Source organism: Notamacropus eugenii, chromosome 5 (assembly GCF_028372415.1).
Source record: "Notamacropus eugenii isolate mMacEug1 chromosome 5, mMacEug1.pri_v2, whole genome shotgun sequence".
Classification (NCBI taxonomy): Eukaryota; Metazoa; Chordata; class Mammalia; order Diprotodontia; family Macropodidae; genus Notamacropus; species Notamacropus eugenii.
Genome location: NC_092876.1, coordinates 386,171,893 through 386,194,260, shown reverse-complemented (window position 1 = coordinate 386,194,260; position 22,368 = coordinate 386,171,893). Strand labels below are relative to the sequence as shown.

General features: G+C 37.9%; 1 protein-coding gene and 1 long non-coding RNA gene across 23 annotated transcripts in view; one reads left to right on the top strand and one right to left on the bottom strand.

Annotated features, from left to right (window-relative positions):
• The window catches only part of PNPLA4 (patatin like domain 4, phospholipase and triacylglycerol lipase), a 96,343-nt gene extending 93,651 nt beyond the window's left edge, over positions 1 to 2,692 (bottom strand). For 4 of the 22 annotated variants that reach the window (XR_011968109.1, XM_072614448.1, XM_072614444.1 and 1 more), the window contains exons 1-2: positions 1,603 to 1,851; positions 61 to 245 (exon numbers count right to left, since the gene is read on the bottom strand). Coding sequence is in view for 21 of the 22 variants with exons in the window: in XM_072614448.1 (XP_072470549.1) it covers positions 61 to 245; positions 1,603 to 1,627 (210 nt within the window). In the remaining variant the exon portion in view is untranslated. Of the gene's footprint in view, positions 1 to 60; positions 246 to 1,094; positions 1,153 to 1,197; positions 1,921 to 2,152; positions 2,172 to 2,229; positions 2,327 to 2,388 lie in introns of those variants that run through there. The other 18 variants (XM_072614440.1, XM_072614447.1, XM_072614429.1 and 15 more) reach the window with 15 other exon arrangements.
• LOC140506837 (uncharacterized) lies at positions 2,041 to 22,042 on the top strand. Its single transcript, XR_011968110.1, has 2 exons — positions 2,041 to 2,161; positions 21,805 to 22,042. It is a non-coding gene; the product is annotated as an uncharacterized lncRNA (long non-coding RNA).
• The last annotated feature ends 326 nt before the right edge of the window (positions 22,043 to 22,368 follow it).

The window sequence follows — 22,368 nt, the reverse complement described above, 5'->3', positions numbered from 1 at the left end:
AGTCTTGATATTTTCTCCTAATTTCTCCACAAGGCACCTCTTTTGTTTCTACTTAATTACCTCTATTTTTCCTGGTGCAGTTAACAGAACAGTTGCCACCAAAGATCCTGCAGAAGCTCCAGCAAAGGCCTTGACAACTTTTAGGAATTGTTTGCCATGCTTGCAGAGTGCAGATGCTGCCCCCAAGTGGTAGATCCCCAGAAATCCACAAGCGGCAAAGGACAGGTTGATATGCTTCATTCTTGCTGTGAAAGGAGACACCAAAGTCAGAAAAAGTTCCCCGACATACTGCAGAAAGGTATTCTTTGTATTGGTTTTGAATCGTCTGTTCACATAAATTTGAAGCCAGAAATATTTTCATCAAAACACTTTTTGAAATATAATCCAAAGTTACATGGTAGTGATTGCAGAACACTGAAAATAAATAAAATTTAAAAAAATAAATTTATTAAAAAAATATAATCCAGTGTTCCAAATAGAGGGGCTTCAACTCATTCTAGCTCAAAGTCTGAATGATCTTAAACAACAACAAAAAAATTAATAAAAGATATGGCTGCACTTAACCCAATATTTGTTAAGTAGGTTGTCACCACCTATTTTCTTCTATTTTTTTTTTGAACAAACACTTTGACCAACACAATATTTGGTTTTTCCCTGACCTTTCCAAGAATTGGAAGCCTTTGTAACACTTTGACTAAAAATCGAGTAGTATAAAATGAACAGGGATCAGCCCTAGTTACCATGCACATTCCCTCAACACTGAACTTAAATATATTCTCCTAGCTCCGAGGGGAGGAACCCGCAGCCTGGAGGACCCCGGGGGCTCTCTAGGTCCTCAAGTGGGGCCCTCGGAATCCAAACTTTACAGAACAAACCTCCTTAATAAAAGGCTTTGTTCGGTGAGAACCTAACATCCTCAGAATTCAAATTAAATTTAATGAGCCTGATATATTTTCAAATAAAGCACAGATCACGCAACCTTCACACACACACACACACAAATCCATTATCAGCACTTCACCGTCAAAAATATTCCCTCAAGACATTTGGGCTGACGTCATCATTTAAAGACTAAACGAATCTGCCCACCGCACCTGAAATTCTCCTGCCTAGGACAGGTGACTTTGGAAACTTTCCCGTGGCCTTTTACCCTCCCCTCCCCTCCCCCATTCTGCTTCCTTAAGAAACGGGACAGACCTCATTCACAGGGGGGGAACCCCAAGAGCTGCCCTTCCCGTGGGACCCCCACAGGGGCCCCGGAGAGAATGGATGGAGGGACAAGAGCCCTTATCTCCGAACCTCTCCATTTGGCGGACGTGATTCCGTTCGGCTGAACCCCATTTTAATGTTTTTTTTAAGAGGAGTTGAAGGCCCAGTTCGGCCTTTAGACGCTCCCGCGTGGGGCAGGTGGGGGAGGGGCAGACGCGTGAAAGGCCCTAGAAGGGAACCGAGGGCCGAAGGTCAAGTGCAAGCCTCGGGCGCTGTCCCCGAGGGGGGCCCTGGAAGTCTGATGGGGGCGGTCCTAAGTGAGCGAAAACTTCTGCCTATACCTTGGTCCCCGTTTCATCTCCCCGCCCCGTGCCTTCTCCCTCTTCATCATACCAATTCTGGCCTGGCACACATCCATGTTGAATTATCCCCCCCTTGACCACATAAATTGGATCCGCCCGGTCACTCCACTCCCGCCCTCTCAGCCGCTCCACCACCGCCGGGGGCGGGGGGCTCCGGGGACGTGCGCGCGCACTCGGCCGTCCGCCGGGGACGTTCTCTTTCCCGAGCTCTTGCGGCCTAGGCTGGGGGGATGGGGAGAGGCGACCCCAGGTACCAGAAATGGGGCGGAGGAGTGGGAAAGGACTAGAAGATCAGGGAAGGAGTAACAGCTCCCGCTCTCCCTAGGAAGCCGCCGAGCCCCGCCCCCCAATATGGCTGCTTATGACGTCATCGCGCCGATGCGGACGTCGCCCGAGGCCCCTGCCTAAATCGAAAAGTCTTATTTTTAAAAAGTAAAACTAATCCTGAGAAGGAAAATGAATCCGAGGAAAGGGAGACAGGAGCGGGGCGAAAAGAGCGTAAAGTGAAAGAGAAGCTTTTGGTGGCACTCTCTTAGAACTGCTGCGCATGCGCAAGATCCCCGTTCTTCCTCGAGTGATACCTGTTCCAGGTGCGGACAGTTTAGATCATTTTTATTCCCGCGGATGTTCGACAACCAAGATTCTCAGTGCATCTCACCCTGCAATACTCTGCCTCCTTGTATACGTGCGTCGGGCCCAGGGGTCTGCTGCCGCCCTCCATCCCCGCACCCCCTCCTCCACACTCTCCGTCTTCTCTCCCCTCCCACCCCGCGCCCATCGGCGCTTCTTGCACTTCTGCGGGGGCCCTTCCTCCCACCGTGCGGGGCAGCAGAGGCGGGGGTGGGTGAGGGAAGTCACGACTCTAGTTTCCAGGGATCAGATGCTCTTGATCCCTCTCCGCCTCTTCAAGGCCTTCCTCAAGGTCGTGGTCCCCGCCGCGGCCCCGAGGCCCTGGGAGGCCCCTCGGCCCCAGCGCCGACATTGAAAGGGGCCTCACGCTTCCCTCTCCGTTTGTGCTCGTGCGCTTTAGGAAATCCGAGTGTAATCCCCTGTATTGAGGGTAAAACGTAGAGGAAAACAGGGGAGAGGGAGAGCGAGGAAGGAAGGAAGGACAGAAAGAATGAGAGAGAAAGAGAGGAAGAAAGGCTCCACCGTGGGGCCTGCCCCGGGTTTTTCTAGACATCTTTTATTGTGCTGCAGACCCCGCCCCTCCCAACTTCCAGGTGGTGGCGTTTGCAAAGTTCTTCATCCCCCTTGTGCCATTTAGCGTGCCTTTTCCTGGATGTCTCCAGGGTGTCCTCAGGCTGTTACCAGCACGGCTGAAGCCCTGGCCGACCAAAGGTTTTGTTTTTCAGTTCAGATGTAGCCCTGTTAACGAAGTGCTGCCGGCCTTGAGACGCCCTCGTGCCTGGCCTGGCGCTCGGCCCGTCATGGAGGCTTCAGAGCCCAGGCCCTGCTCCATCAACTCTATGTCTACGCGTAGGCCAGCACGTCCTCTGTGTGCTCGGAACAATGCCCATTCTGTAGATCCCAAATCAGCCGCTAAATGGGTAAATAGAGAAAGAGATAAGGCTAGCCTTCCTCACCTGGGAAACACTAAAAGTGAGGAGATGTGGGCAGTACCTGCTCCTGCTTTAGGGAGATAACGTTGGACTTGCAGGCAGGCTTTCTAGATTCCAGTCTGGACCCTGTGATCTGTCCTTTGGAAAATCCTCAGATTTCTCCTCTAAAATGAAGAGGCCGAATTCTATCTCAGGGCCTTTCTGTCTTATATTCTTCAGTTTGGAGTTGCTGGACCTTCTGTCTCTTCCTCAAAACATTTTCCTTTTAACTTCCTCTGCAGCCTCAGTTTAAAGCTTTGGAGTGATACTGAAATTCCAAGCAATCCAAACGAAAAATTGCCTTGTTGGGATCCAGGAATGGCAGACACTAAGCCTTGGAGGGAGTGATAGCAGGAACAGCTGCTGTGGCACTCCTAGATTTTCAGCAGGTTTGCCCAGACGCCAGATGGAAACCTTGATGTCTAGACTGTCTGGACAAATATCAGACATATGGCAACCTTAATTTAACCATGGAAGAAATGATCTCAAATGGTGGCCACATTTGACATTCTGACATTTTACTCATTCTATTTTGAGTCCTCAAGTAACATTTTCCAAATTTAGATCATAGTCCTCTCCAGACTTTCCCCTTACGTTGCATTTCTGTCTCATTAATTAAACAAAAATCATAGAATACTTTTGAAGGATCCACGTTAGGTGCAGATAGATAAGATACAAGTTGGTTAATTATATGAACTACGTAAAAAACTTGAATTGTGACTTAAGAACAATAAAAATAATAGCTGGTAGTGTATGTATAGCCCTTCAGGGTTTTACCTACAATGCCTCGCTTGATCATCACACAACACTGCAAGGTAAGTTCTGCTATTACTGTTCCAATTGCAAGGATGAGAAAGCTGAATTTCAGCAAAGTTAAGTGATTCAGATCACGTAAAAGGAGCTCCTGCTATTATTACGTTGCTATTAATGTCTTTTAGCAGTTTGCTTTTAAGATCTGTGATACTATACCATTTGGTATGTTTACATCTAATATTGTTTTCTCATTGTTCATAGTACTGTTAAGAACAGGGTAGCTTCCCTATTTGTCTCTCTTGAGTTTATCAACTGTTGTTATTGCCTTACCTGGGATTATGATTTCAACTCCTGCTTTTTTTGGAGTTCAGTGAGATATAATCATTTTTGTTCCATCCCTTGATTTAACTTAGAGAGTATGAGATTTAATTTAGAGAGAGAATATAGAGCATTTTAAGTCTAGCAAGCAAGTTTGCATATTTTGTTCTCTTATCTTAATTTTTTTCTCTGTAATGAAGAACTTAATCCATTGACAGTTATAAATGTTAAATTTGCATTTTTTCCACTGATTATATACACATGTGCAAACATATGTGTTATATATACATATATTTAAGCAATCAACCAATAAGCCCTTATTAAGCAGCTGTTATGTACTAGACATTATAGTATATAATGAAGATACAAAAATACAAGAGTGAAATGGTTTCTGCCACCAAGAAATTTAGATTCTACTAAGGCAGATTTTTGACTGGAGTCTGTAATTTTTTAAAAAATTTGATAGCTATTTCAGTATAATCGGTTTCTTATATAATCTTATGCATTTTATTTTATGGATCTCAGAGCATTACAACATAAGAGATCCATAGATTTCCTCAGAATGCCAAAGGGGTCCATGTCTCAAAAAACACTAAGAAGCTTCATACTTGGGGCACAGTATATTCTCAGACAAATACACAACATATATAGAAAATAAATGGCCAGCAATAAAGGGTGGAGTGGCTGAGTAAGGAGAGAACAGAGAGAAAAGTTTCTTCAAGGAGGTGACAATTCAACTGAGCCTTCAAGTTGCTAGGGATTCCGAGAGGTAAAAGTGAGGATGGAGATAATTCCAGGAATAAGAGACAACCTATGAAAGGTACAGGAGTCAAATACAATATCATGTATGGGGAAATAGCAAGTACAGCTAGGCTAAAGTGTAGAGTAATATATAATCATCCTGAAAAATAGGAGTTGGTACTATGAGGTAATTAAGTATATGAAGTACTTAAAGGCAATGAGCTGTATCAAACTGGATGTTCTATAGCCAGCTTGAACGGTCATCACTTTTCCTTAGCCAAGGAGTAGAAACAGGGAAACTGCCTGTAGATGGCTTCCATTTACTTTTGGGGGTCCTGACTTCAGAGAAACAAGAAGTCATCCAAGAGGAAGGAGGATGTAGACTCCAATATAAAAGCACAAGATACATGGGGCAGTTGGAAGAAAAGAGATGGAGTATAAAACCACAGAGTAGTTACTGAGGTTTAGCAACTAATATCTCCCCAAAACGATTGTCATGAACTTTTCCCCCAGACTCACTCTTCCTTCCAACTTCTGTATTTTCTGCTAAAGGTACCATCATCCTTGCATTCATCCAGTTTCCTGGTGTAGGTATTGTTCTATCTCACTTTCTGTCACCTCACATATTTAATCAGTTGCTAAATATAGTTTTATATTATCTCTATTTTTTTAATGGAGACTGATAGATTTATTAAGCATTATGGTTTGTGAACTGGATATTCATGAGTCTCCTAATTTTAAGAGAGGACGCAAAAAAAGAATACTGAAAATCAAGAGTAAATTTTGGAAGATTTAAATGCAGTTCATAGAAATATAAGGTTGAGAAGTATAATCATTAAATAATCGGTGAATTATTCAACCTACTGTATCATTTAAAAATACCAGGTACATTTACATTAGGGGACTGTATCTTGAAATATGTTCATATGACCCTTTGAAGTTGGTTGAGAAAATAGAGGCTTTCATGAGAAAATCTGTGGCTGCAGGGTGGTTGAAGGAAATACTTGGAGTTGAATGTAACTGTTTACTGATGAGTAGGGACAAAAACTTGGTCTCTTATACCCAAAAGATAACTCTCTAATGGGAAGGTCTGAATCTAAGTCCCCTTCACTAGATAGTGAAAAACACCTTGAAACACCACTTGAGGGAAAGATTGAGGTTAGAGAAAGCCATAAAAAGTGTTAACAACAGATAAATTCATTGTTTGTGAAGATGAAGTAAGAGACCAGTGGTCCCAACAATCTGTTCACTATGTATCACCATTAGCACAGTCTAATCAAAGAAGTAGAATTATCTTCCATAAGTACTGAATAGAATATGAGTGATGAATGCACTTAAAAGAGTTTTGCAGAATTGGTTGGAATTTCAAACAATCGGCATCAAAAAACAAGTTTGTCCCAAATCCTGAAAACATTAAGAATGAATGATCATAATCCGCAGATCACCACAATTTGATACAAAAACATTACCATCAAGATAAAATCAAGGAAACAAGGCTTTTTTTCTATTACAAATGTAGAGTAAATGTCTGCAAATATGTCAACTACACTCTAAGAGGAGAATTTTTCTTTGATTTGAAGGAAGCAGATGGCAAATAAAAAGCATTATTGTGAAACTAGCAATGGTATGAGTCCCTAGTTTCTTTTCATGAGTTAAAAGCAAGATGACAAAGTCTTGGTGAAAGATATTAGTGTTCAGAGAATAGTTGAGACTTTAAAATAGAAATTAGGCAAAAATTTGATAATCGGATACAAAAATTTGTATGTGAGAACTTTCAGGTGAAGAAGAAATGGAAAAGAAGGGTAGAGCAGAGGCCTAGCTAGGTCTTTAAGAAATAAAATAAGCTATCAGCTTGAAACAAAGGAACGACATTGAAACAGCAGCTTGAGAATGCTGAACAGCTTGTTTCCCAGGCAGCACAGAGAATTCCTAAAAAAAAAAAAAAAAACAAATAGATGTTGCTTCAAGGAAAACCAATGCCCAAAGCAGAAATTTGTGCCTAGGACTGAGGCAGACCCCACTTTATATGCAGTGGGGGATGGGGGGAGGGTGTAGAGGGTGAGGAGGATAGCGGATAAACCCAGAAAATGTACATTTGTTGCCTATAACTTTAGCTGCAGAATTCCCTAGGGTAAAAAAAAAAAAGAAAAGAAGCCATAGAACTTTGAAATGTTGGTAGTGAGCCTATAATATCAACCAACTTATGAATACATATAGAAAGATCAGTAGATCACAATAGAATTAGAAGTACTAAACTTACAAACAGAATAAATTTATGATGATTTAATATAACATGGATTTGATATATCCAAAAATTATTTTCAATGGACTAAACATTTTTTTGACAATGGGGACAAATGTAACATCTTTTTCAAACTATTACTGTCTGTTTAAGAAACAGGAAACCATGAAGAGTATTTGAAAGCGTCTTGGGAAAGCAAAAAAATGGAGAGATTTTCTTGATGGAATTGTTTTACTTTTTATTTTTCAAAGAGGAGGAAAATTCTCAAAAACAGACTTTGAAAGATATCTTGAATAAACTAAACGGTGGGACTGTTTTAATAAGCCATCTGCACTAATAGTGGTGATTTGAGGTGACTGTGACCATAGTTTTTCTCACAGCTAAAATATTTTAAATAATAATTTATATCTTTGTGTTTTACACTTAATAAATTGTGTAGCTAGTAATCATAATATTTATTTAGTCCTAGGAGATTAAGACTTTGATTTGTATAGGAAGATGAGCTATTACTTAAGGGAAAAAGTTTCTTTAGTTTATTATGTAATATCTAACAAATTGTGGTTGGACCTCAGAACTAACTGATTAATTAATGAGAAAGAGGTTGTCATTTTTATTTAATTAATGAGAAAATATCCAGATATATTCTGGGCATATCGTAGAATTTGGGATCATGATTATGAATATGATAATGAGGGATAATCAGTAAGTGAATGGGAAGTACTCATTTATTTTTATATACTTATATATGTTGTATGCATATTACAGATGTAATGCATATAACATGTATTAAATACTGCACATTATACATAATATATGTATCCTATATTGTAATGCCAATGGGATACCCATAGCAGCTGCTATGAATATGCATGCATATTTCCAGGATAAATTCACAAACTATAATGAACTCTCTTCCTCAGAGGCAAAACCAAAATATTTATTTGAGACATCATTAGAATACCAGGAGATAAGATTTACCAGGGCACTTATGAATCCAGGGAACACTGACATCTTAAACCTTCTTTCTCTCAGGTCTTCCCATGAAAACAAGTTCCTCGAGATAAATTCCTCCCTTCACTCATTTCCACCTTGCCTCTTGCCTCTCTCTCTCTCTGCTCTGCCTGCTCTCTCCCTCCCTCCCTCCCTCCCTCTCTGTCTCTCTTTCTCTCTGTCTCTGTCTCTCTCTCTCTCTCTCTCTCTCTTTCTCTCTGTCTCTGTCTTTGTCTCTCTGTCTCTCTCTCTCTCTTCTCCTTGGGCAAGCACCTCCCAGTCTGAGCTCTATGTTATTCAGGCTCCATGTGATTACAGACTTCATGTGTTAGACCTATTAATTGCTAGGGAAGATCTTCCTATTCTAGCAACATTACATATATGCATATATGTATATATTTATGTATGTATGTATGTAGATAGACAGATACCATTTATAGAGCACCTACAATGGGCTTGGCATTGTGCTAAGCACTTTACAAATATCTCATTTGATTATCACAACCATCCTGGGAGGTAAGTCCATTATCCCCATTTTATAGTAAAGTGAGTAAAGTGAAGCAGAAGTTGTGACTTGCTAAAAGTTACACTGCTAGAAAGTATGTGAGGTTGGATTTGAACTCATGACTTAACAGTGCTCTCTCCATTGTGCCATAGATTGAAAGCTAAAGTTATCAAATACAGTTCCCCAATTTTTCAGATGAAGAAACTAAAGAACAAGAGGTTAAATGACTTGCCCAAGGTCTTATTAGTAATGACAGCTGTGACTCAAATCAAAGTCCAAATTCATTACCCTTTCTACTGCTGCCTTCCAGAAACATGTTTTCTTTCCCGATAAGAAGTAAACTCCTTGAACTCAGGGACTATTTCACTTTTTTCTTCTTGTCCCCAGTGCCTAACCCAGTCCGTGCACATAGTATGTACACAGTAAATGTTTATTCATTGACTGATAGAAATTGCACTCCCTCTCTGCCTTACATAATGTGCCTAATGTTCTATGGCCAAAAATGTTAGTCACCTATTCACCATTTTTAATGATGAGCCCCTCCATGTTTTATTAGGTTGATCTTCAAATATGAAGTCAACAGGCCATTGCCAATTCCGTACTCAAAACTTGGCAGAACCCGCCAGAGCTAAATGTCTGCTGGCATAGTCTTTGAGAACCCAGGATTTTCATTTTACTATCTAGTAACAAGTCATTTTGTTGTACAATTTTTTTGGGCAAATTTGAATTCACACAGCCATACACTGAAGTCTTCAAGTCAAACAATTTCACTTTCTATGTCAAAAATGAGGAACCCTTGTTACTCTATGAATCACTTCTCTTTGAACTTCCCTAATATGTTTAACAAAAACTGATTCAAGACAATCAAACATGTCAGTTCACCTGAAAGACCATTTAGTCTGACCAAATGTAAAATGTATGGTTCAAAGCAAACACTTATAAACTGTGTTGCATGCAAGGAAAATAGGAATTTTGTTTGGAAAAACAGAAAAAATAAGTATTGTGATATTTTGTTCTACTTTTTAATTTTTTTATTTGATATATCTGTTTATAAATGACTAAATCTATATATATTCATAATAAATATGAAAATAAACCCAAATTTTGAAAGGTCTGCGATATATATATATAATCTGTATCATCATCTATATCATACATATATGAATATTTTGTTTATAAAGAAAATATTTACCAGCATATTATAGCTAAATTTCCTTTTTATATACCTTGGATTATAGGAAGTGTTTTGATTACTGAGTTGTGTGAAAACAAATTTAAAAAAAACAGATCATAAGAAACAATATTTCACATAGAAAGGATGAAAATATCACTCTCTGAGTGTTTTCAATTTGCTGATGATCATACTTATATTACATAATTTGTAAATTTAAAAAGAAATATGGATATATTATTAACATAATATCATTATATATTATGTTAAGAGACTTTGGACTGTGATTTTACTGATATTTCCCATATTTTCAGTTATAAGAAATGATACATAAGATGGCAGAGGGCATGGAGTCCTTGAAATAAAACATTATTGCTTTGTGTTATATTTTTCATTCTTATTAGTGTTTTATTTTTACTGACATAATGATTTATTTGGGGCCTAGAGGAAGTTCCTGAAGTCCTTAGATCCACGAGCAAATAAAAATTTTAGTGTCTGTTTTCAGATGTGTGTTTTTTCCAGTCTCTGCTAACATATTCCTGGTTTTCTTTTGACAGCTTAGCAAGCCATTTATTCCTTAAAATAAGATAACTAACTTTGTTTCAGGATAGTAATTATTAGATCTCTTTACTGAGTATAGCTCAGTAATTTGAATATTTTAGTAAAATTTATATAGTTTTATATATATTTTATATATTTATATAGTAAAATTTGTAAGTTATTTGTCAATATCTTATTGAAGAATAGCAATAGAGAGTGTGCATATGAATGTGGGTATGTGTATACACATATATAAATGCAGTATGTGCCTTAAGGACACTGCCCTTGGGAAAATAAAAGATTCTGCTGCTCATTTTACTTGCTGCCTGGAAACCTAGAGGCTTTGACCATATTAAAGACAGTTTTTTTTCTTGTCATTTTGGTAGTGAGGATGGAGCAGTGTGCTTGAAAGAATTACCAACCTTGGGAGGGGGTTGGGGGAAGAAAAGAGAAAAGAGTCCCTAAAAGCAGAGATAACAATGAATCTGGATGTTGCCCCTTGGACAAAGGATTAGCTGCCTAATGATGGTATTGGGGGAAAAGAGACTTGGTGAACTTAGAGCTGGAGTTGTTTCCCCCACAAGCAGTTGCCATGGTGGCCTCAAGCTTATCTCCATATTGCGCCATTTTCTGAGGCAGATTCAAGGAAGCATTTCTCAATGGGGGAAGAGATGGGGACTGGACTGCACACCTGAAGGGAGGAGCTGGGAAAGAGTGATTCCACACACAGAAGGGGAGGGGCAGGGCCATCCAAGAGAGGTACATAGGTTTTGTCTTCAGCCAAACACCTGTCCAGAAGCCATTGTTTTGTATTTGTGTGTATAAATACACATGTGTGGATATTTATGTTTTAAGTACGATTACTGGCATTTATATGGTGCTTTAAAGTTTGCAAAGCACTTTACAAGTATCTCTTTTTGTCCACCCAACAGTCTTGTTTTTGTACTATTATTACTACGATTTCACAAATAAAAAAAATTGATAATGATGGAGATTAAGTGATTTGTCCACAAGATCATATGGATATAGAAGTGTCTGAGGCAGGCAATAACTTAGGTCTTCTGATTGAAGGTCCAGTGCACTCTATAAATACAATATACGTATAAATAAATGTTCTATACATATGTACTTGTATATATAGATATATACGTATATGTACACATGCAAATATCACAGCTTACATAAAGGTGACATAAAAGACAGGTCTATAATAGTAAGTGGTTTAGACATATAGTGAAAATGAGAGATGGAGATGCAGAACATCAATTACTGTACTGATGTTCTCAAAATATTAAAAGGAAGATCTCTAGCTTGTGAGGTAGATCATCTATGGAGGATTTTTAGAAGGGCTTAGTAGATAGTCATGCAGCATTAGAAAATTATGATGAATTGTATGCTCTGAACCACCATAAGAGGTGCATTGATGATTTGAGAGGTAGAAGGGACGTTAGAGGTCATTTTGTTCAACATTTTATTTTGCAAATAAGGAAACTGAGTGCCATAAGGGGGGGATGGCTTACTGAAGGTCACACAGGTTGTAAATAGAACAGCTAGACCAGGGGTGGGGGACCTTTTCATATTTATTAATATTTAGCTATAATTAAATAAGGTCACATTCAAGAAACTTCAATTAGATATGCTTAACAACATATATTATTTTTTAAACTCTACTATATATTTAATAATTTAAAAACATGAAAACTGCTAATTTTAAAGTTAACTAACCTGTCAGTGACTGTTGTTTCTGCTTTTGTTGGAAAGCATTTGAATATTTTGTTACAGCATGGAGGTCCACATTTTCAGTTAATTGTCTAGATGGACCTCAGTCATTTGTGACCTTAAGGGTATCTGGATTTAGGAAAATGTAGATTTGCAGCAATAAGTGGTTGAAAAGTAAAAAAGCATTTTTCAGGCATATTGCTTAAGGTATAGGTATTCTAATGTGTTTTTTTATATTTCAACTGGATCTTTCTTAGCATCTAACAGTAACATTGAAATGTCATTTACTGAAAGCTCAATCAATTCCATCTGGAGTTCTTTAGGTGCCTTGGTGATATCAACTAGGTGAAGCTGAAATATTAATTTGAATGTGATGTCATGATTCTCAAAGTCAGTGAACCTTTCATTGTATTCTTCAACTAATGGTCTATAATATCTGCAAATTCTTCAAATGATTCACATATGTCATACTGCGTATCAATCATCTTTGCTAACTGAGGAGAATCTTCATCAAAAGTTTCTTTTTGAAGAAGAAATGTCTTGAAAAAGAGCTTGGATTTTTTTTTTTTTTTGCCACATATCAGATAGAGACTTAGTGTTACCTTACATTGCTCTCATTTCTCTTTCCAATTTTTTCTCCACCTCTCTTACTTGATTTTCAAAATCCTTTTTGAGCTCTTCCATGGCCTGAGACCATTGCATATTTATTTTGGAGGCTTTGGAAGCCTTGACTTCCTCTGATGGTATGCATTGTTCTTCCTCATCCAAAAAGATGGAATAAAATACCTGTTCACCAAGAAAGTAACCTTCTGTGGTCTTATTTTTTCCGTTTTTTAGGCATTTTCCCAGCCAGTTATTTGCCTTTTGAGTTCTTTGTCAAGAGGAGGGTACAATCTGGGGACCTGTAAATTCTCAGTTCCTCCAAAGTGGCAAAATCAAGAGAGAGGACTTTACTCCTCTCCTGGTCTGCACACTGGTCCAAGAGCAATCAAAAACTTTTATGCCCAGAATCTATGAGTAGAATTCCCTCTCCACAGCCACCTCCAGTTCCACCACACCAGTGCTCCTCTCCTTACCCCAGGGCCTGATTCAGGGCTGAGATTCATGTGAGCTGCTTAATTCCCCCAGGGGCTTTAGGCAAAAGGCTCCAAAAATGGATGCTGCTGCTGCAGTGGCTGCTGCTGGCAGTCCAGACCACGTTCCCTTCTCACCCAAGTGAAAAAGCTTTCTCACTGACCTTTGAAGCTGTCTGTGGCTTTTGTGGGCTGAGCTACCTAGGGACTGCTGCTGCTGGTGACTCCTTGAAGTCTGTTCTGAGTCCTGTCCCTGCCATGCAGCCTTAGTGTTACTACACAAAGTAATATTTGTTTTGATCTGACATGATTTCTGACAAAATTGCAACCTTTCTATAGAAATCTTTCAATAATTCACATTGCTGATTCTGTTCTTCATAAAATTTGACTATATGTTCTTACAGAGATATAATTTTGGCTAACACCTGTCCCTGCGACAGCCACCACACTTAAGAATGATATGGCAAATTCACCACCTCACTGTTCAATTTTAGTATGTTATGAAACTAATGATGATGTGCATTTGCACCAATATGGTTAACAACATTTATAACTTGTTGCAAAAACAGTAGCTTTAGCACAGAGATTTTGCTGATGCAAGATACAATGAAAAGAAATGCGAACATCTATATCTGTTAGTATTATTTTTAATCTGTGCAAAAAACCTTTCATGTTTTCCTGTCATGGGAGATACACGATCTATATGTATGCTCACTAAATTTACCAAATTCAGTCGAATTTCACAACATTTATCTTGAAAGCTGTTGAAGATATCTATTCTCCATGTTCTTTTGCAAGTGTCCAAAGCAAGTAACTGTTCATAGCGAAGAAAATCTTCTGTTATGACTGGAATGATGTATAAAACTTGAACCAAGTTAGTAGTATCAACTGACTCATGAAAAGCAATTGAATAATACATATTTTCCTTTTGAGGTATTGCATGAAGTTGTTCTGTGAAGTTGAAGGCTAATTCATGCTACTGATCAGTTATGGTTCTCCTTGAAAGAGGCAGTTGTTTGTACTTTAAAATATTATTGGGGTTTTAAGCATCCTACAGCTTCAACAATGTATTCTTTCATAATTTCTACATCACTGAATGGCTTCCCTTTTTCTCCTGTGTATATAAAGCTTCTTTATAAGTTGCTTCAGTGGCATTATTTCTAAGTCTTATTGCTGCTTGAAAGAATTGTCTTTGCTTTTGTTTTTCATCTTTAACTTCTACAATACAACCTTTCATGCCTCTCCCTCTAATTTAAAATATTTTTGGTCCTTATGGTGTTATAATGCTGATGAGCATTGAATTTCTGTAAAGTCTATATTGTAGTATCACAAAGCAAGCAAATCATGTTATCTTTAGCAAATAAAAGATAATATTGCAATTTCTAATCCTCATTAAAAAATTTTTCTTTCTTCAGTGTTCTCTTAGTCTAATGATCTGTTAATAAAAGAGATTTAAAGAATACTATTGAGCTGTGAAACTATTGACAGATTCTACTTCAAACAGAAATACAATGCACTGTTGTCAAAAGCTGACAACAAACTGGCATACTCAACCCCCTTAAACTCTCACCAACCAGTCTTGTGTGGTAGTGGCCTCAGTCAGGGCAGGGGAAGTTAAACCTAAATAATGAGCATAGCAGCTGTCCATTTAGCCTGTGTGGCTTACCAGTGTTTTAATTTTGCCAGTCAATTTGGGAGGATTATTTTGTTGAAACTTACTTTATTCTTTAGATTTCAAATATGTTCATTTAAAAAGATAAGAATATAGAAGATAAACAAAAATGTATTAATAAAAATAAAAGAATTTGTCCTGTAAATTTTTGATTCAGTCAAAAGGCCACACTTAAGGACCTAGAAGGCCACATGTGGACTTAAGGCTGCAGGTTCCCCTCCCCTGAGCTAGACTATGCAGCCAGTTCCTTAGATTTCAAAGTAAGCATTTTTCCACTGCACCAAAGCTGTGGCCAATAGATCTTGGGGTACACAATATTAAGAGATGTAGAAAAAATATATATAAACTATACCTCTACCACACTAATTATATATAGCATTTCATTAGAAACGGTAAAAATCTTATATCTTTGCCTTAGGTACAAAATAACTCATTTTGATCATGATATATGCTAATGTGTTGTTCATTAATAAATATTAATTGAACATTCACTATGACCATGATTGTACTTGAAGTTTAGCTACAGAGATGAAATCAAAGAAAAGATATGTTCTCTACCTTCACATAGATACATCAAAAGAATCACAGAATGCTATTGCTAGAAAGGACCTTTGAAATCATTTAGTCCACCCTGATCATTTTACAGATGAGGGAACTGAACACAATATAACATGTGGTTTGCCCAGGGCTGATGACAATAAGACTATCATTTCTCTCATTCTAGATTCTATGCTTCATTAAAGCAGCCAGATTTTGTTATTTGGCTTTTCAGCTGCCTTGTCACATTGCTGACATATTAAACCTAAACCATATTAAACTAAAACCCTGAAGTTCTTTTCAAGTGTATTATTGTCTAATCATGTCTTTTCCCCATCCTATAGTTGTAAAGCTGACTTCTTAAACCATAAGAATATAATATTATGAGACAGTTTGTCAATTACCTACCCAAAATCCACATATACTATGTTTGCAGCAATCTTCTGATTTACCACCAAAAAATGGACCACTTTAGCATGATGTGCAATTAATCCATGATGGTTTTTAGTGGTTACTGCTTGCCTTTCTACATGCTGACAAACTGTCTTTTCAATAATGCTTAATTTCAGTTTTACCTGGAATTAAAGTCAATCTGATAACCCTATAGTTGGAAAAATCATCTCCCTTCTCCATTATTAAGAACAAATCAATAGGGGAGGTAGGTGGCACAGAGTATAGAACATTGACTCTGTAGTCAAGAGGACCTGAGTTCAAATGTGACTTCATACTCTCACTGGTTATATGCTCCTCAGCAAGTCACTTGATCCTTATTGCCTCCCCCTCCTCCACACAAAAAGAACAAAGTATGTTCTATTTTAATACTCTGATGGGTTGATAATTTCTTCTGTGTGAGTCACAGATACAGAGTTTAATCTGTCTTCCTATTACTAGCCCTATCTCTGATCATATTCTTTCACCTTGGACATTTTCAGACTTGCCTGCGTTGCTCCCCCAGCACCTGTGCCATACTGACTTGACCACTCTGTTGTTTCACTATATTTTTGCCAATATGTAAACTTAACTAACACCAACTATAAGATCTTACTCTCTTAGTTGGAGCTTACTGTACACAGAGGAGAAAGAAAACAGAGACAGAGAATCTGAGAGGAGAGGGCCAGGTAAGCCTTTTTCATAAACAGTAGCAAGTGTTCAGGACATTTTTGTTGTCGCTGATGATGTTTGTCCACCTGAAACATCCTTAAAAAAATAAAGGTTGACATTTCTTCCTTTCTACTTCTTCAATCTCGCTGGTTTAAACAAAGTTGTAAGTATCAATATTTGACCTGCTAAGTGACCAAAAAAGATGGCAACCAAGAAACAATGTGTTACTATGTTATCTTCATCATTATTCACTATCTGACATTTTTTCACATGCTACCAAAGTACATCATAATTAGGAATGAAAGGATTTAGAACAGAAAGGGACCTTAGAGATCATCAATTCAGATGAGGAAACTGAGGTATGTTTAGTTCACATGGGAACAAGTGGCAAAATTGGGATTCAAACCCAGGTCTCTTGACTCCAAATCATTCCTCCTATCATTACACAATTTTGTAAAGGAAATAGTTATTAGGTCATTAGAATATCCTTTAAAATTTATTGATTTCTTTCATTTTTGTAATGCTTACATTTCCAAATATAACTGTCCCATTTCTCTCATCAGAGAATCATCCTGGTAATAAAAAAAATGGATAAATTAAAAAGAAAGGGGGGAAAAACAGTTTATCAAAACTAATCAATACATCGACATAAAGCTGATAGTGTATACAATATTCTACACCTATAGCCTTCCGCTTGTGCAAAGAAAAGAAGTACATTTTCATATCTCTCTTTAAGTGCCAACCTTACTCATTTTAATTACATGATGTTCAGTTTTGATGACTGCTGCTATTCTTTTCATTTACATTGCTGTTATTATGTATAATGTTTACTTATTTTTTACTTCATCCTATATTATTTCATATGCCTTCCCTGTATTCTTCATATTTCTCTGTATTCTTCATATTCATTATTTCTTACAGTACAGTAATATTCCATTACATTCTTATGTCACAATTTGTTGGTCCATTCTGCATTCAATGGGCAGCTCTTTTGCTTCTAGTTCTTATAGCAGACTTTAAAAAACCTGTTAAAACATTAAACCAGTAAAATGTGATTGCATATCCTTTAGCCTCAGCTGATTTGCCATAAAATTCAATTCAATTCCATTTAATTCAACTCAACAAATATTAATTAAGTACTCCCTATGTACAAAGTACTATGCTAACTACTGAGGATCCAAGTAAATTCAACACAAAGTCCTGCTATCAGGAAACTTGAAATCTAACAGGATTCAGTCAACTAGAATTTATTAAGCATCTACTATGTGCCAGGCACGTATACTCTAAGTGCTGGGATATAATAAAGGCAAAAACAGTTCCTGTCCTCAAGGAGTTCACAGACTAATGGGGGAGATGATATGCGAGCAGCTACATCCAAACAAGCTACATACAGGATTAATTGGGGGTAGTCTCAGAGGGAAGGCATCAGAATAAAAGAGGATTAGGAAAAACTTATTTGAGGAAAAGATATATACATAAATAATTATCATTTAAGAGAAAGTGAGATGAGTTTGAAGATCAACATACTATAGACAAGGACCCTGAACAAAGTTCCTGGAAAGCTAGATCAGATACCAGCTACTTTGTGGGTCAATATTTATTCACCATGATATATTTCTTATTAGACAAACGATAGGCTGCTAGTTCAAAGTAAAGCAAAACAACAATAACAAAAAAAACTCTTTTAATCTTACAACATAGCGAGATAAGTCATGAGAGAGCACTCAGACATACAAGCTTGCAATGTTTCCCGGGAAGAACACATGCAGAGAATTTGTGTGGCCAGAAAACTTGAGTGATGAATACATATGTAGGCAAACTCATGGTCAATGCACATGTGAAGGAGGGATAAATGACCCCTCTGCTGTTGTTGATGCCCTGATGTCCTCTGTCATCAAGCTCTGCTGGCCTCTGGGGAATGCTCTCTGAGGACCCTTTTTCTCCAGTGAGCTAGTGTCCTCAGCTTTTCTGTGCTGCGTCTCTCTCTCTTAAATAGTTTCGAATTACTTTTTTGCTGGTCTCTGCTGCCATCATCTGATCTTTGTTTGCTGTGCAGCCTCCTTGGGTCATCTACAACAGCCACATCCTGGATTGGAGTTTATATGCCATGCTTTCTCTTCTGCAAGTGGGCTAAACTCATTCGGTCATAAATCAGGGCTATTGCAGCTGACAAAACCCAGTAGAAGCCTTTAGGCTAAGATTGTCCTTTTTTCCACTGCCTCTGGGAGTGCCTCAGATTAAATTTTTATCTGAATTATGGTCCAGCATTGCCTTTAACTACTGTTATGCCTCTTGGTTTCTAGTTTGTGCACTTTCAAATCATTCCAAGGTCTACTTAGCAAAACTGCATAGGAGTTTTTACACTCCTTTTACACATAAAATTTGCTATTCAAAGCAATCAGAAACAAGATGAAAACAGCACTAGTGGAGCTTAGCAGAGCTGTCAAAGCTAACAACATCTGCCTGGTTTTCTACTAACAACCAAAATGTTATAGCTAAATCTATGAGAAGTATTCAGAGAGAGAAAGATAGCTCATTTTTTACCTGAAGGGCAGTGGGACAGTCAGAGAAAGTTTTAAGGAGGAGGTAGAATCTGAGTTGGGTCTGGAAGGAAGGACTAGACATCAACAGAAGGAAATCTGGGGAAGGGATACATAAAGGACATGAACCTTGAAAATGTTGGACTGCAATTCAGCAAAGATGTGGGACTTGAGAAATAGATTTTGGCATTATAGATTCTGAAAACTGGATCAAACCTTAGAGGTCACACCATATCTGAAGAAGAATCTTCCCTAGAAAGGAACAACTAGTGGTCATCAGGACTTTGCTTGAAGACCTCTATCAAGAAAAAGTCCACTATCCCCTAAGGCTCCCTATTCGTGTAATATTCTAATGGTTAGAAAAATTTTCCTTACAATAAGCCTATAGATGTCTCTCTGTAAATTTAGGTTATTCACATAGAAGTAGTAAAATTAAAGTTATGCGATTGATTAAATTCACCAAGGGAGAATGATTGTAGGAAGAAAAATAAGTAAAATAGATAAGAAGCAAAGCATAAGTTTTATCTAAGAAGCTATGAATGATTGGAATTGGGTTATAGCAAGTAACAAAACTTAGGGACCAACTGTGTATGAACTCCTGTTACACGTGAATCCCCTATACTGGAAGAAGAGAAAATGAAAGGTAAGGAAAAATGTATTAGTTGACTTAATTGTCTATGATGTGCATACATATGTGTGTGTGTGCGTGTATTCAAAACACTGAACCTATAAAATGATCTTTTATGCCAGAAGAATAAAAGAAATACCTCCCCCGCAGGATAAGGTGATCACCTGAAATCTCATCAGCAAGAAGAATCAGCATACTCTGTACTTTCTCAACTCGCTGTAATAGTAATTTAAATGGAAAGATCTTTTTCGTTAATTAATAGGCCCATATGATCTGTTTAAATAGCCTGGAAGCTTGGGTCACATGTGGTGGGAGGAGCTTGCTGAAGAGGCAGAACAGGAAGGGTGGAGCAGAACCAGGAGGAAGTGAGTGAGTAGGGTTAGGTCAGAGGGGGAAGAATGGAGACCAACTGATACAGGTCAACCAACACGTTATGACAGTTGACAGTGAGGAGGCTCTGGCTGGGGGAAGGGAGGTTTGAGAATGGCTTTGCCCTCTGCGGTGATCATGTGTATTAGTTTCTTGGTCACCATGACGGATTTTGCTTTCTGGTTCTGGGATTTGGTTTTCCGGTGCTTAAATAAATGTTTTTCTTCTGCCTTGTATATAGAGAGTCTTTTATGTTTTGTGATTGAGAACTATGCTGGCATTCATAGTCACTACCAGTACTGTGAATATTGTCTTGGTGATACACTCACCTTCAGTTCTCTCTCCTCTCTGATTGGACTGGAGGGAGGAGCACCAAACTCTTTCCAAAGCCATCCTTTATAGATGGCTCACACTCTTCTTAGTAATTCGATTTTCTGTTAGCTTCCCTGCTTGGCTTTAACTCCAGGGAACATGTCCCTGCATCAGGTAACTAGGTACCTACTCTTTGCTACTCCGCCCATTTTTCAGCTTCCTTTTCCATGATGTTTTCCCCTATTAGATCATAAGCTCCTTGAGCGCAGACTGTTTCTTTTTCTTATTTATATCAGCATAGTGACTTCCACATAATAGATACTTAGTAAATGTTTATTGAATTGATTTGAGGTTCAATGCCATTTAAAAAAAATAATCCTCACAACTCTTTGAACAGTCAGATTTCACATGTTCTTCCCCACTTTATATTCTCTATTTTCTGTCATAAGGAAGGAAGCTTCCTAAGCTTCTTAAGACCTTAAGGAGTGGCTTTCTAACTCATAAATTGGCTTGCTATGCTACCCTTGCTTCTTAGAGGCAGTCAGTTGGCACAGTGGACTCCAGGCCTGGAGTCAGGGAGATCTGAATTCAAATCTGGCCTTAGACACTTACTAGTTGTAAGACCCTGGGTAAGTCACTTAATATCTACCTCCCAGCATTGTTTTAAGGATCAAATGAGAATAATCATAAAACACTTGGCACAGTGCCTGGAACATAGTAAAGACTGTAGAAATGTTAGTTGTTGTTATCATAATATAATACTTTAGTCACTGTATACAAAGCCATCAGTCTGACCCTGTTTACTCAACCATAGAAGTACACTGTTGCTTAAAGTCTCGGGGGACCTTCTGTGAAACTGAGAGCTGACTGTCTCAGTATTAGTATTGCAAATGCCATTTACACAAAATTCCAAGAAAATATGCTTGCTTTCAAAGATAACTATAGTTTATCTTTTTTCCCCAACATAAAAGAGACTCTGTAGTATCTGAATAGAATACTAATGTTTTATTTGAAGATAAAAGTTTAATAGTGGTTGGACTTTATTTTTCCCATGTTATTTCTGATTTTATTGAAATAGCCAAAAGTGAGACTGGTCTGAGTCAATCTAAAAGGAGTATCAGTGTGGATATATATATGTATGTATGTATGTATGTATATGTATACGTACATACATACACATACATACATGTATATATACACACATACATATATTTGCATATGAATATATACATAAACCCATATGCATACATATACATATATACATGCACAGTATACATGTATATGTATATAGTATATGTATATAAAATTGTGTGTGTATGTGTGCGTACATACGCATACCTGTACTCTTCAGAGTCCAGGACTGGTCCATAGTCAACTCTCTTTTACTCTTTTTATTCTTTTCTCTTCCTTTTCTTTCACAGAATGGTGGTGGTAGAAGAGCAAGAGGCAGTAGTTTTCCTGCCAAAGCTGAGGATGGCTCCATTCTTCTCCTGCCTCATCATCCTTAAACAGGAGAAATTCAAGAGAAAAGTAATCATAAAATGAATTACAATCTGGGCACCTGAAGACTAGCAGAGGAATCAAATGATCCTAGATATATACTTCCCCCTTCACAGAAGTCTTCAACCTTGAGACTAAAGAGTAGAGTTATGAGATAGATTGAAACTGTGCTTTCCCTTCTAGCATTGTAGTTTGAAGGAGCCTGAGTCAAAATAGGGAGATAAATTGGAAGGAAAAAAAAAAGAAGGGAAGAAAAAGAAAGAAATAATTTAAGGAAATTCAAAAAATTTGTTATTTGGTTAACAATGAGGGAAAAGAGAGGGGCAAGAGACCCAATAGAAATAGGCTAGTATTTAAGTAGAATAAACGACACTAAGCCCAAGGACAAAAAAAAATCTTGAAGTATGAAAGGGATAAAAATACAAAATAAATGTAGAAAAAGAAAAACTTGACAATCAAATCTTTGAATATGAGGATTAAAGATT